This window comes from Pongo pygmaeus, chromosome 6 (genome assembly GCF_028885625.2).
Source record: "Pongo pygmaeus isolate AG05252 chromosome 6, NHGRI_mPonPyg2-v2.0_pri, whole genome shotgun sequence".
NCBI classification, from domain to species: Eukaryota; Metazoa; Chordata; class Mammalia; order Primates; family Hominidae; genus Pongo; species Pongo pygmaeus.
Window position 1 is genome coordinate 85,711,855 of NC_072379.2, and position 14,623 is coordinate 85,726,477.

General features: G+C 38.5%; 2 protein-coding genes across 47 annotated transcripts in view; one reads left to right on the plus strand and one right to left on the minus strand.

Moving 5' to 3' along the window:
• ANKIB1 (ankyrin repeat and IBR domain containing 1) overlaps window positions 1-5,781 on the minus strand; it is a 158,952-nt gene extending 153,171 nt beyond the window's left edge. For 4 of the 7 annotated variants that reach the window (XM_063667575.1, XM_054493871.2, XM_054493872.2 and 1 more), the window contains exon 1: window positions 5,485-5,781. The gene's annotated coding sequence lies outside the window, so the exon portion shown is untranslated. Of the gene's footprint in view, window positions 1-3,687; window positions 5,087-5,484 lie in introns of those variants that run through there. The other 3 variants (XM_063667577.1, XM_063667571.1, XM_063667572.1) reach the window with 2 other exon arrangements.
• A 23-nt stretch (window positions 5,782-5,804) lies between these two features.
• Window positions 5,805-14,623, plus strand: part of KRIT1 (KRIT1 ankyrin repeat containing) — a 46,271-nt gene continuing 37,452 nt past the window's right edge. The window contains exons 1-7 of one of the 40 annotated variants that reach the window (XM_063667582.1): window positions 5,939-6,061; window positions 6,324-6,535; window positions 6,983-7,099; window positions 7,849-7,996; window positions 9,900-10,003; window positions 10,894-11,053; window positions 14,283-14,375. In XM_063667582.1, the coding sequence (XP_063523652.1) occupies window positions 9,902-10,003; window positions 10,894-11,053; window positions 14,283-14,375 (355 nt within the window). In that variant the 5' untranslated portion in view covers window positions 5,939-6,061; window positions 6,324-6,535; window positions 6,983-7,099; window positions 7,849-7,996; window positions 9,900-9,901. Of the gene's footprint in view, window positions 6,210-6,323; window positions 7,100-7,848; window positions 7,997-9,899; window positions 10,004-10,893; window positions 11,054-14,282; window positions 14,376-14,623 lie in introns of those variants that run through there. The other 39 variants (XM_063667593.1, XM_063667579.1, XM_063667598.1 and 36 more) reach the window with 39 other exon arrangements.

The window sequence follows — 14,623 nt, forward strand, 5'->3', positions numbered from 1 at the left end:
CACACAGAATACAGGGCATAAACTTATTAAAACTATCAAGGACATGAAAGATGGAAAACTGCGGCTAAAGAACCACGAACAGACATAACAACTAACTGTAACATGTATTCCTGGATAGGATCCTGCGCCAGAAGATAAAGAGATATTGTTGGCATGGTAGATGAAATTTGTATAGATTCTTTGGACCAGATAGCAGTGTTGTATCCACGTTGATTTTCTTCTTTGGACAGTAGTATGTTGGCTGTATAAGAGAGTGCCTATTTTTAAAAAACAGACGCTGTAGTGTTTAGGGGTGATGTGATATCATGTTGGCAGTTTGCTCCAAAAGGTTCAGAAAAAGACTGTAATGAGAATGTATGTATGTATGGAAACAGAGAGAAAGGGCAGGCAATGGAAGAAAGTAAGCAAAATATTAATAGGAGAAATCTGGGTGAAGGGGATATAAGAGTTCTTTGTACTGTTCTGGCATTTTTTCTTTAAATTTGAAATTATTTCAAAGTGATTTTTTTCATCTGAAAATAAAGATGTGATATAGAACATCTAGTGATAGAGCAAATGTGAATCACCTATTGCCTAAGGCCAGGAAACAGAATGAAAACCCTGGCCGAATATGTTGATTTACATGCTTTCCTTTACCATACTCTGAAGGGACGCATTAACAAGAAGGGCAATGTTTTTATGTCTATTTGGAGAACTAAGAGCATCTCAATGAACTCTCCCTTCTCTTCATGGATTTTAAATGAACATTTTACAGCTCAGTGAGGAAAGGAATCTTGACTTACTCATCTTTGTAGACCCAGCACCTAGCCCATCTATAATTTAGTCATTGTTAATGTCCTTGAACAGGAATTCTACCTCCAATATTGTTTCAATGAGAAAAATATAGTGACTTGAGTAGCAAGGATTTTGCTACACTGAAAGGGAAGGACTGTCTATGTTAAGTTAAAATTATATGTCAGACTGAAGACAGAAAAATATCAAGGATTAACTTTCTTAGGAACTCAAGTATTAAATATCTGCTCTACAGTCCTAAAAACAGAAAAGTGTATAACCAGTAGTAAAAATCATTATCCTGAGAATAGCAAACTGCTAACAGTTTTTGGTTAAAAATTAATGATAGAATAAAATGTTTAGGATAAAAGTAAGGCTTTTGGAGAAAAGAGTTGACAGTGGAAAACCATGTTTTAAAAAATGCTGAGTGTCTGAAAAAGTATTAGACAGAATCATATCAAATTACTGATAAAGCATATATCCTACCAATAATGAGTATGATAATTTTCAAATCTGAAAGAATACATTTTCATTGCAGAAACTAAAACTCTGCAAGGCCCTTAGTTGCCAAAATCAAACTCAAAAATTTTAAAAGCTGAATAGATTTCACATGGCTAATACTCTACCCTTCCTGGAGAATACACACATTTTTAGCACATTTTAAAAGCTTGTGGTCCCACTGCAGAACTAGAAGGAAAAAAAGGTAAACATTCCTGAAGATCTGTTAACAGTTAACCATAATGAACTTTAGAATTATGTCTTTTCAAAAGTTTAAACAACGACTGAAAATTAATTTTGATAGTATATAATTATCTGCTTTATTGATTTATTTATTTTTAGGCGGAGTTTTGCTCTTGTTGCCCAGGCTAGAGTGCAATGGCGTGATCTCGGCTCACTGCAACCTCCGCCTCCTGGGTTCAAGCGATTCTCCTGCCTCAGCCTCCTGAGTAGCTGAGATTACAGGCATGTGCCACCACGCTCGGCTAATTTTGCATTTTTAGTAAAGATGGGGTTTCTCTATGTTGGTCAGGCTGGTCTCGAACTCCGGACCTCAGGTGATCCGCCTGCCTCGGCCTCCCAAAGTTCTGGGATTACAGGCGTGAGCCACTGCACCCAGCCAAATTATCTGCTTTGGAACACAAAATATACTAGTACCTTATGAAATTAGGATTTTTCTATTCAAAGCAATATTAGAGAATTAAAAACTGTTAATGACTGTATGACAGCTTCTCCCCTTTAAAGACTGTAAGTCAAATCTTTTCGAGAATATTACAAGGAAAAAAAAATACAGTAATGTTATATACCAGATTCTGTATGGCTTTTTATTATTATAATAATTTAGTTTAGTTTATTTGTGTGTGGGGGGGGAGATCTTTAAATGGAGATAAAATATATTTTGGGACTGTTCTAAGGATTAAATGAGATAATGTATGTAAAGCACTTAGCATAGTGACTGGCACAAATTAGGCACTCAATAAATGGCATCTATTGTGCTTATTCTTTTTTTTTTTTTTTTTTTGAGACGTAGTCTCACCCTGTCACCCAGGCTGGAGTGCAATGGTGCGATCTCAGCTCACTGCAACCTCCGCCTCCCAGGTTAAAGTGATTCTCCTGCCTCCACCTCCCGAGTAGCTGGGATTACAGGGGCGTGCCACCACGCCCAGCTAGTTTTTTGTTATCTTTAGTAGACACAGGGTTTCACCATGTTGGCCAGGCTGGTCTTGATCTCTTGATCTCATGATCTGTCCACCTCAGCCTCCCAAAGTGCTGGGATTACAGGCGTGAGCCACAGCGCCTGGCCGCTTATTCTTATACAGGGGATATGAAACAACCTTGCAACAGGGTCAAGTGGCTTAAAAACCTGTAAGAGAAGCCAATAAAGGCAGGGGAATAGAAATCACAGTCAAATATCTAGACTGGTAACCTCAATGAGGAAAGGAACCTTGACTAATTTACCCTGGTAGTTCCAGAACCTAATAAAAGCGCTTGGCACACACAGTAGATGCTCAATAAAGGTTTACTGAAATGAAGTGGACATGAAAGTATCTGGAAGGCCAGGTGCAGTGGCTGACACCCGTAATCCCAACATTTTGGGAGGTCGAGGCAGGCGGATCACCTGAGTTCAGGAGTTCGAGACCAGCCTGGCCAACATGGCAAAACCTCGTCTCTACTAAAAATACAAAAATTAGCCGGGTGTGGTGGCGGGCGCCTGTAGTCCCAGCTACTCGGGAGGCTGAGGCAGAAGAATCGCTTGACCCCGGGAGGCGGAGGTTGTATTGAGCTAAGATCACACCACTGCACTCCAGCCTTGGCAAGAGAATGAGACTCCATCTCAAAAAAAAAAAAAAAAAGAAAGAAAAAAGAAAGAAAGTATCTGGAAAAGAAAGAGGCAGTCTGAGGTTGTCTGAAAAATAAACTGAGAATCCAAAAATTACCATTCCCCCTAAGGAAGTCACTTTGAAAAGTAAATTAAAAACCTAAACATTTTTAGATCAAGGTATAAAAACTCCCCACAGACTGGTCTCTTTAATAATGACTTAGTCTACTCCCAAATCCTTTTTGGCAAATGTGTCAAATATTTGAAGGAAATATTTTAAAACTTAATCTAAATAAATGTCATATGCATCCTCAAAGGGGGAAAAATTACCCAAAGCATTGAGGAATCTTTTCCAACTTCATTTCAAGGACATTCAGATTAACTTAATTCATAGTTCTTCCATCTACTTATATATGAAAATGAGCTCGCACTTTTATCTACAAGCAAGTTTAAATACACATATTTCACTTTCACAAGTTTGAGTGCATACCCGAAAATAAAGAGGAAAGAAAACCCACTCTTTGAGAAGTGGGCAGTGCCACAGGAGTACAAAAGAGTGGCTAATAAAACTTCCCTCCCATGTTTCAGGAGTCACCTACCTGTTAGAGCCCTTGTTTACAGCACAGTCTGCACAGTTTCAGACTCCTTACATATTGAAAACTCAAAATTCTCGGTGTAGTGGTCAAGGGAACAGTGAAATAGGAAAAGATAGTCCTATCTTCTCCATCCTACCCCAAGGAAAAGAGAGAATCAACATTTTTTCTAAGACTTCTCCAAGATAGCGCCCATCACCTCACTATAGCACCCTACTCTTATTCAGAAACTGAACAATTTTACAGAAAGCAAAAGCCACACCCTTAATAATACACTCAACTCTGCACAGTGCTTGGCTTCTGTGCTAAGTACATTTCCAGAGAGAGAGTTGGAGCTACATCTCCTGAGCCTACTTCAAATTAAAATCTGTGAACAGTGAGAAGTTACAAATCAGATAATAGCCCAAAATCAACTGCTGAAAGGAGGTTGGGGGGAAAAGTCATTAAATACATCCATCTTTCTTAATGAAATGACAATGTTTTTCAGCAACACAAAACACCAAAGCTACCAGTCTACACTACACAGTAGTTTGCAGAATAACAACCTGCAGTACACAGTAAAATTATTCTTAAATTATCGTTTGCTTCCTATGGTGCTCTGAAAAGTAGCAAATGCATAAAGTCATATAAGAGCTATTGTCCAATCACTGACAGCATTAAAATTATTTTTAAATCTAATTTCTGGAAAGTTCTGCAGGAGCAGTTTAAAAAGCAAATCAAATTCTAATGAGAAAAAACGTCTAGTTCAAAAATCTGAAAATACACTTTGAAGACATTCACAGTTTAAGCAGCAGGAGGGTCATAGGCATCAAGGTGTGTAACATCTGTGAGTGGCTGATACAAAAAAGATTTCTCTGGAATTAATGATTGAAAATAATTATCAAATACAATCTAATATGGTATTTAAAAGTCTCTTGTCTCAAAAGCAACAAAGCAAAAGCTTGTAACAAAGCAAAACCTTCCAATACAAAGATTTTTACACCTTACACATACCCACATACTTCACAAATTAAGAACTAGATGAAAATTAGAATACTAAAATTTAAAGGTATCTAAAATACACTATTTGAAACAGCAGACTCTTATCTTTACATTTATCTGTCAGATCTACCAGTAAAGCTCTTCTGAAATGGTCATTTCAATACAAGATTGTTCGATATGCTATTCCATGTGATTAGAGCTTGGGAGACTAATTCTCAAAATCTCCTCAGGAGATGCTTTATTACAGCTCTAGTTTCAATTTCCTGCGACTCAAACAGCTACGTACAGAAAAACAGCTCATACATACGGAGAAGAATAAGAATACAGGGGAGCGCTCCATTCTTTTGTTTTGGTGGCAGAAGCTGCAAAAATAAAGGTTCACTGGAGCCATCTGCACCTATCCCCACCCATCACAGCCCTGCAGAGCACTTTTACCCATCCGCTTCTCAAGACTCTCTCCAGCCCCCGAGGTCGGCAGAACCCGTGGCTTTCCATGTCTCAAAGGATGGGGGTGGGGGGAGGCTGCGAGGAAGGACACAGATCCTTTGAGGACAGAGGGACAAGGAGATGCATCCAGATGGGGAGGATGGGACGCGTCACGGAGACCCGGAGGCTTGCAAATTCGCTGGGAGAAAAGCCCTGTAGGGCAGAGAATGCTGCCTGTTCAGGGATGGGGACAGACAGAAGAACAATGCTCCAAAACAGGCGACAGGCACACTCCTAGTAGATTCGGGAGGGTGTGAACTAGGTAGCTCTGAACTCGGAGCCACAAATGGGTAGAGGCAGCCTCAAACACATCCGTACCGCGAAGCTGAGACTTACGGTTACTTCTCTCGCTGAGGGTAAGGGTCGGTGGACCCAGCAACTCCGCAGTTCCGCCTCCGCTGCCCCTGCCTCTACAGCCGAGCTGGTGACCTCAGGCACCCTGCCCGCCCCACCCACCCGCACGGTTGCCCCTTCCTCGCCGGCCCAGGTGCACCCGCCAGGCGGAGGCTGATGTGGCCGAGGGTGCGCACTGGCGGCCCGCGGGAAGCGCTGCGTGAGCCGAAGGCGCCCGCGGCGAGACTCAGACAGGGTGGGCGCCCCTCATCCCTCTCCGGCCGCTGCGCCGCCTCACTCGGGGGAGGGGAAGAGGGGGCGGTGGCTCTTGCCTCCGCCTCGCGGTCAAGTTCGGCTCATGTTCCAGCCTTGCGCGCGCGCAGCCCCTGCCGCCCTCTTCCCCTCCCCCGCCTCCGGCTCCGGCTCAGCCGCTGGCAACCCCGCCGCCACCACCCTAGTCTCCTAGTCGCTTGCCACCAGCCCCTGAGAGACTGCAGGTCCAGTGAAAAGGAGCAGGAACGGCAGCAGCCCGGCCACCGACCCGGAAGCTCTTCCACGACCAACCGCGAGGCTACAAAGGGTGTGATCCCGGAAGCGAATTCATAGCCACGGTAGCGGCGGGGTGGAAAACTAAGGCCTTTGAAGACCTGGGATCCCATAGTTTTCGGGAGAGGGTGAGGGGTGAATGGTGCTGAGGTGCGAGGAGAGGGAAGGACAGTAAAGAGCAGGTGGGCAAGAGGGTCTCCGACTCCAGAGACCTGAGCTTTTGGGGCGCGGGTGGGGAGCGCGGGGGAACCCTCAAGACGGCTTTCTTTTGGCGACTGAGGGTTTTTCTGTCACAGGAAGCTGGGCCAGGCTGCTGTGCCTGGGAGGAGGGAAGGAGGAATGAGAAAGCGGTGACGGTCCCTGCCCCCCCTCGCCAGGTGACTGTCCCACCCATTTAGTTGAATGTAGCGGCCAGAGAGGCACTCGCGGCAGCCCGTACGGGTGGGAACTCTCGGTGTCCTTCGGGAAACAGGAGGAGCGAGTTCGACTCCAGCGAGGGAAAACAGAGGTGGGAGACTGAACCATCTCCACATCTAGTTGCCCCAGGCAAGGAGTTTATTTTTTCGCATGTAGTTACAGAGAAACCATAGCCACTTTTTGGGTGGAAACTCTTTGAGCAAAGAGGCTTACATTTTTCCCCGGTAGTGGACGTTGACGGGTGGTGGCGCAGGAAAAAACCTCCCAGGCAGAGTGATTACGTATTTTTGTCATTGCAGGGAAAGGGATTCACAGCTTGTCATTCTAACTCACTTCTCCCCCTCTAACTCACTTCTCGCCTCTACACCTTTCTCCACCTTTTAAGGTTTTTGGCTTTCATCGCTTTTTCTACATGTTTTTAGCCTCACCAGAAGTCTTTCATCTCACTGGTCTAACTCAGGATCTCAGCCTCATTATTTTCGTACTCTTCTGGAGTGCTTATGTGCCTTTACAGTTTCTGTTTGCAAACGCTGTCTAGCATACTAAGAGGATGTTAGCAAACCTGTTCCATGGACACTAAAGGGCAGTTGTACATCTCCCCTCATCAGTCATAGTGACAACCAGAAATGCCCTCCATATTTTCCAGTGATCCCAGGTAGGTGCCACCCCCCAATTAAGGACCACTTCCACTGCTTTATTTATAAGATCTTATTACTTAGGCAGCATATTATCATTTGTGCCTAACATTTTCCAGAATAGAGTGAGCCATATAACAAAATGCCACGTTTCCTGTACTTACTTGAACCCTCATCTCAGACTCAGTCTAAACATATTGCAAACTCTAGTTATACCTTTCTCGTATTTTAGTTCAAGCTACTTATTTTCTATCAGTTTGTATGTGTTTCTCCCTTAGCAGTTTTACCTTCCTGTGTTAGTTACTTTTGTTATTTTCCTGTCTTAAGCCTTCGTTTCCTTCTTTCATGTCACTGGAATAATGTAGATTTTAAGTAGTCAAGTACAAATAGTTCTTGAAAATGAATTTTAAGAATATTTTGGGGATATGGTAAAAAAGTATTTGGTTTAAGAAAACAAAATACTGTTACTGTCATAGTTATGTCTTTTTAAAATCACATTTGTTTACCTTTTAAAAGTTCAGGGTTCTGTGCAGTATTAATTAAATATTCTAGAGAAGTGATGAGTATCGACAAAGTACTTTGCTAGTAAATGTTTTCTTAACATGAGCTGACCAAGACAGGAATTGATTTGCTTTAAATTGTGTTTAGAAAACTAAGAGTTACTTGATTTCTCTTTTAGGTCCTTAATAGATAAAATGGTTTCTGTAATTGTGCCCATATATCATACAGTGTATTCACAATACAATATCTTTCTTTTTGGGGCTTGCAGTCTTCAATGCGTCTGTCTCATAATTTGTAAACGTTTATTATCTTGAAGTCATTGTTAATCTGTGGTGAAAAGTAATTGCTAAATAGAAATTCTGAGAAGAAAAAGGCCTCATCCTTTTCACATGATGTAGGAAGGTCTGTTGCATGAGGTGGGTTTTAAGAATGATTTTATACAAAAAATTGAACTGAAAAAAATTTCATGAAGTATATAATGATAAAGAATGATATGTTCTCAAAACCTTTCACACAACGAAATGTCTCTATCCTAATGTTTCACTGTATTTTTTCTAGCGAAATATCTGTAGGATTTTTTTTGGATCTAAATCAATGGAAAGTTTCAGAATTTAAAATAAATTTGAAAATTATTTAAATTATTTTATTTAAAATTTTTGTACAATAATGTTAATGGTTGTTTTAATCTTAGGCTAAAGTTTATGTAAAATGCCAAAAGCTACTGTATTTTAAAAGAATTTCTTAAGGTAATTTTACAATCGTAAGGCACTTCTTAATTATTATTTAGGGAAGTGAATTAAAAGTTACAGAGTGACATTTTCAGTTGCAGTGGAAGAAACAGGATAAATTACTCTATCTCCTCTCAAATAATATTCAAAACCCTTTCTTGAAAATGGTCTATCTTGAGAGTTGCAGCAGTAGGGAACTCATTAAATATGAACAGGTAATTTTAGTGCCTAATGGTTTTTAAAAAACTGAAGAAAGTTCATCTCAATATAGCTGGGAAAGAAACTCTTTCTTTAATGTTCTTTTAGAAATTTATTGACAAATAAATGGGGAGAAGCTTTTTCAAAAAAAGATAAAAAATAATCAGTACAGAAAGATGCACTTTAGTGTAGCCATGAAAGAAATTTATTCAATGAAGAAAACTATTATACAACCAAGATTGTGGTTGAAATTCAGTCACTTGTTGGAAATTGTGCAATGGAGACTTAAGATTTAGGGGGACAAGGTATATGCATGTACACACACACACACACACACACACACACACACACACACACACACACACACACACAGTGAATATATTTGGAATAAAAAATTTGGATTATTGACAGGTGTGGTGGCTCACACCTGTAATCCGAGCACTTTGGGAGGCCGAGGCAGGCGGATCACTTGAGGTCAGGAGTTTGAGACCAGCCTGGCCAACATGGTAAAACTCCGTGTCTACTAAAAAACACAAAAATTAGCCGAGCATGGTGGAACACGCCTGTTAATTCCGGCTACTCAGGAGGCTGAGGCGGGAGGGAGAATCGCCTGAACCCAGGAGGCGAGGGTTGCATTGAGGCAAGATTGTGCACTGCACTCTAGCCTAAGTGACAGAGCGAGACTCTGTCTAAAACAAAACAAAACAAAACAAAAATTTGGATTATCAAGGAAATTGATAAGGGAAATGGAAAAGATTCTTAAATCACCTTCAGAAAGCTTTTATCAACTGACCAAATAGTTTTGGTTCGGTGATAAGCAACTCCAAAGAAAATTATATACTATGCTTTAGCTCATCCAAATGTCTGATATCAAAGTTCTCCTTGCTAAAAGTTCTAGAGTAAATGTCAATGGATATAAAACATCTACCATTTCCAGCTTCCAAACTGTTAACAGTATAACTAACAATCACTTTTGTAATTTATGGAAAAAGTGTATATTATTATGAATCACTATTTCAAGTCATTATTTACAAGATATTTTATAATCATCATCACTTTCTTTTGGCCCCAAAGGCAGATTCTTACTATGCATTTAACACCTATGAAAATGTATAACCGTATTTTAAAATGAAAAAAGAAATACAAAGGAAATCTTAAATTATCAGCTAAGGTTTTGAGTAGTTGAACAGTAAAGATGCAGTCAAAGTCATTCCTGGCTTGCCTTTTAGGCCCTATATATTCTAGGATAGAGAACATTGTATTTTTTTTTTAATTTTTTCAACGTGATTATGTGGAAATAAAAGTTTTCAATTTAAGATGCATTACTTTTTTTTATCTTGCTATCAAATGTGTCATTAATCTTTCAAAGGATCTTTTAATTTGTTTTGTAAAGCAATGGGAAATCCAGAAAACATAGAAGATGCATATGTTGCTGTTATTCGTCCAAAGAATACTGCCAGTCTCAATTCTCGGGAATACAGAGCTAAGTCATATGAAGTAAGAAGATTTAATAATAATTTATTTCTACCATTGAATGTCATTCTGTATTATCATTCACATATAAAGCCTTATTATATCTTGTAAATTTGTATTAACAAGCCAATTATTTTAGGTCTCTGCCCATTATTTTGTCTTTTTTCTGCCACGTGCCTTTTGACCATTTGCTGTTTATTGACATGTAGGTTATTAGATATTAAAGGTTACTTGTTTGAGTTTTTCTTACAATATATAGCTTTCAATTTTATTACAGTTTGTGAAATGGCTCTCAAAAATTAAAAAACCACTGCAATAGTCAGCTCACTTAAAATTTCAATCTAAACTTTGTTTTTGGTTATTTTTCCAAATAACTATTTTTAACAATTCATTTTAAAATACTTTTTTGCCTTAAATTTTTAGACAATTAAGTTACTTTTCTGTAGTCTTGAATCGTATTTATTAGTAAACATGTAATTAAGGCTATATGTACATACATATACATATATATAACTTAATTGTTACTTTTTTTATGCAACAGATTTCAAGCAATATGAAATACTTCTAATTTAACCTAATTTATCTAGCATTTCCTTTAAACTGCTTTTTTAAGATTGTCTGAAACCTGTTAAAGGGTACCGTAGGGTTTCTCAGTAGGCTACTGCATCAGCAGTGCTGTAGCTTACCATTTCTCACTCCTGGCTGCACTGTAGAAGCATCTTAAAACTGTAAGAACCAGGCCCCAGACATTCCCATCCGTGTGGGATGGGGCTGGGCATTGCTATTGTTTTAAAGCTTCCCAAATTATTCTAATATGCAGCTAAAGTTGAGAAAGACTGCTAGCTTATTGTAGTATTCTAGGGCAAGTAGACTTTATTTTAAGCTTTCTCTTAATGTTGTTTTTCTCATCTAAGATTTTGTTGCATGAAGTTCCCATTGAAGGACAGAAAAAAAAAAGAAAGAAAGTTTTGTTGGAAACGAAACTTCAAGGCAACAGTGAAATAACACAAGGCATATTGGATTACGTAGTAGAAACCACCAAACCAATTTCTCCTGCAAACCAGGGTATCAGAGGTAGGAAACTTCTTTTTTAAAAACACATCGTTTAAAATACTTGTGGAGAAAGATTCTTTTAAAAATAAACACATATTAAACCAGTTTCTTTTTATGTTCCTTTACATTTAACAAACTTGCAAAAAAACTCAAGTGTTTTTTAAGGTACACCCAAGCCCCTTCAAGATGTAACTTGACAAATTTTTTAGAAGTTGAGAAGTATTTAAAGAATTCACAATGTTGATGTGAAGTGTAGTTCCCTAGGTAAGTATCTTTTAACTACTATTCCTATTTCTCTACTTAATGACAGAGGAAACTATACTCATCTCTCCAAAACCAAGTAAAAGTTAATATTCATGGATTAGGGAAAGTCCTATAAATTACCAAGTAGCAGAGGTTTTCTTCCTATTTGGTCATAGAAAGAAGACCCTTTTCAGAAAGTCAAACTGAATTGTGGAAGTATTAACCCTGAAAGATTGAGGCCCCATTTAAAATATTGCATAATAGATAGATTAAAAATTAATAATCCATTTTCTCAGGCTGTAGAAACAGATAGCAGTCAAACGTTACAGAAACTACAAACTATATCCAAGAATCAGTTACTACAATTTAAAAAGTAAAACCAGTTCAGTCAAGCAGCAGTAGAAAACAGTTGTCAGTGAAGTAAAGCATACCTCTCTATGCCTACTTTTTTGGTTTTTCAAAGCTTATTCAGTGTACATTTTTATAGGGATTAGTTGTCTGATTCATCGGTTTCAGTAAAGAGATGGTTTTTGTTGCAGAGATACAGCCAAATACTGTGGTTTGATTTATTAGTTATTTTGGATATTTGTTTTCTAGAGATACATAACTGAGCTATAAGCCTGTGTTTCATAACTTTTGGAGGTACCATTCACTGTGTTTTAGCTCCCTGATAGGTTACTTCCCCTAATAGAGCCTGAAGAGTTTTTGTGGGTTGGGACTGTAAGCATTTTAACTCAGGATTATAAGTAGTTCCTACTTATAAGACGTGAGGCGCAGTGGCTCATGTCTGTAATTCCAGCACTTTGGGAGGCTGAGGTGGGTGGATCACGAGGTCAGGAGTTCGAGACCAGCCTGGCCAATATGGTGAAACCCCATCTCTACCAAAAATACAAAAATTAGCCTGGTGTGGTGGTACACGCCTATAGTCCCAGCTACTCAGGAGGCTGAGGCAGAAGAATCGGTTGAACACGGGAAATGGAGGTTACAGTGAGCCAAGATCGTGCCGCTGCACTCTAGCCTGGGCGACAGAGTGAGACTCCGTCTCAAAAAAAAAAATAGTTCCTGCATATGATCTGTGATAAACACTCCAAGTCTCGCAAAGAGAATCCCTTTTCTCTAATTACCAGATTCACTGTATAATAAGATGATCATGAAAACAATCTTAGCTTATTAAAAAGGTGGAGGGAGCTATCCTTTTTTGGGAATCAAGGCATGTGAAGACTCTCTTTGGATGCCACAGATTGGTCAGTTATCTACCTCAGTCTTGGACTTCTCTGATAAATTTTCATCTGAACTTATTCTGCTGTTGCCAGATTGTTATAGTTATCAGCATCTATCCTGACACCAAATCCCTGAGACAGAAATCTGATTAGCCTAAATCACATATTTGAGCTGACAAATCATTACAGACATAAAAAAGTCGTAATTTGTTATGAATTAAATAAGCTCTGCCACTAGGTCCATTTACCCAGAGGGATATGGAAGAGATCTCACTGTTAACAAAAAACTTCCCCTGGTCCAGAGGGCTGGATAGTTTCCCTTAGGAGGAGTAATGAGTGACAGTCACCGTGAAACGTATCTAGCACCATTTTGCCCTGTATACTCAGCCATAAAATGTACTAATATATTTTCAGGGAGCTTTTAACGAGAAATTAAAGTAGAAAAGTTTAATGTATTAATGAGCCATACTGTATCCTGAATATCCTATTTGTTTTTCTAAATCTATGAAATATTTTTGAAGTAATAAGATTCCTTATATAAACATCACATGAAAATCACAAATGACTATTAGCAGTAGTTAGGCTTAAAGTTTTTGTACTGTGCTGTATGTCATTTACAAAGCACTATCACACTTATACATGAAATTCTTAAATTGGTCCTGTTGATAGGTAGTGATTTGCACATCTATAAAATGGGAATGGAGGTATAGGCTGTCTTCTCCTATAAGCATTTCCATTGGTAGAGGAATTAGGACTAGAACCTTCATCTCCTAACTTGTCAGTGCTTCCCTGCCCCACTGACAGATCTCATAGTTAGATATATAATTTGCAAAATAGGCATTTAAATAATGGATCATAACTGGATTTGGGGAAACAGCAAGGCAGGAAAGATTAAGTAGAGACAAGACTTCAAGCCAGACAAAAGAAATAGTGCCTCTGAAGTATATTAGAATGTTGTTCTGTATCTAACACTTATATTTTGTACAAGTGTTCACTTTGTAAAATAATTGGGGGCTATAATATAGAAGGTCTTAATAATCACAAATATTGGCTCTGATATTTTGTGAATAAGTGAATCTATTTGAAGTCTTATCATTTACCTGCCCACAGAAGGCATCCCACCTGCCTACTAGGCATTTCTACCTGGGTCAGGAACGAGGTTCTGTTTCTTAGGGTGAGGAAATTGGAAGCATTGAAAGTATAACAAAGGTCTAGAGAATGAGGGGTTTTAGAATACAAGACTTGTAGGTTATTATTTATTAATAACTTACTGCCAATTCAGGAAAAACATACAGAATGGTAGTTACAATTCAGAACAATAGTTTGTAGCCCAATCAGATTTTAATAAAACCTGAAATTGAGGATGGAGGTTAAATATTAAATGAAGAACCACTAAACATTAAGACTTTGAAACTTACATATGCCAGAATATAATAAAATTCTTACTGTCTCTATCCTAGATGAGTGAGGTGGTATATGCATATTGACCCTGCAGAGTAGAGTACATTGTTGTTCTGCCTTCTCAACTCTTAGCAGAACAGTTTTCCTAGCTATGCTTAGGAAGCTTCTCTTCTAGGGGTCAAGACCTGGACCCTAAATCTACAAGGATAGTCCACAGAATGATTTTGCATTTATCAGTTTTTATTAGTACATATAATAAAATTGACTTATTATTTCAGTTCCTCTTAATGCTGCCTTTTAAAGTATCTGTTTTCTAATTCTCAAGGTAATTTATAAGATTTAAAAGTGTGTTATTTTTGTTTTGCTAACTTTTTAAAAATGATTAGGGAAACGAGTTGTACTAATGAAAAAATTTCCTCTGGATGGAGAGAAGATGGGCAGAGAAGCGTCATTGTTTATTGTTCCATCAGTTGTCAAAGGTAAAGTCTAAATGTATCTTACAAATCTTTATATACTTCAGTTGCTAAGTAAAGGTCTATTGAGGAACTTAAGAATTTGCATTCATAGTTACTACTATAATATTATAAAATACATATTTTAAAATTAATAGAAGGGAAATATGTTGTTAAAGATGTATTGATTTCAGAATAATATACAGGCTTCTTGGCTCAACAGTAATGTTTTTGTTTTAGTTTTTAAAAGGATGAAGAAATGAGGAGGGAAGGCA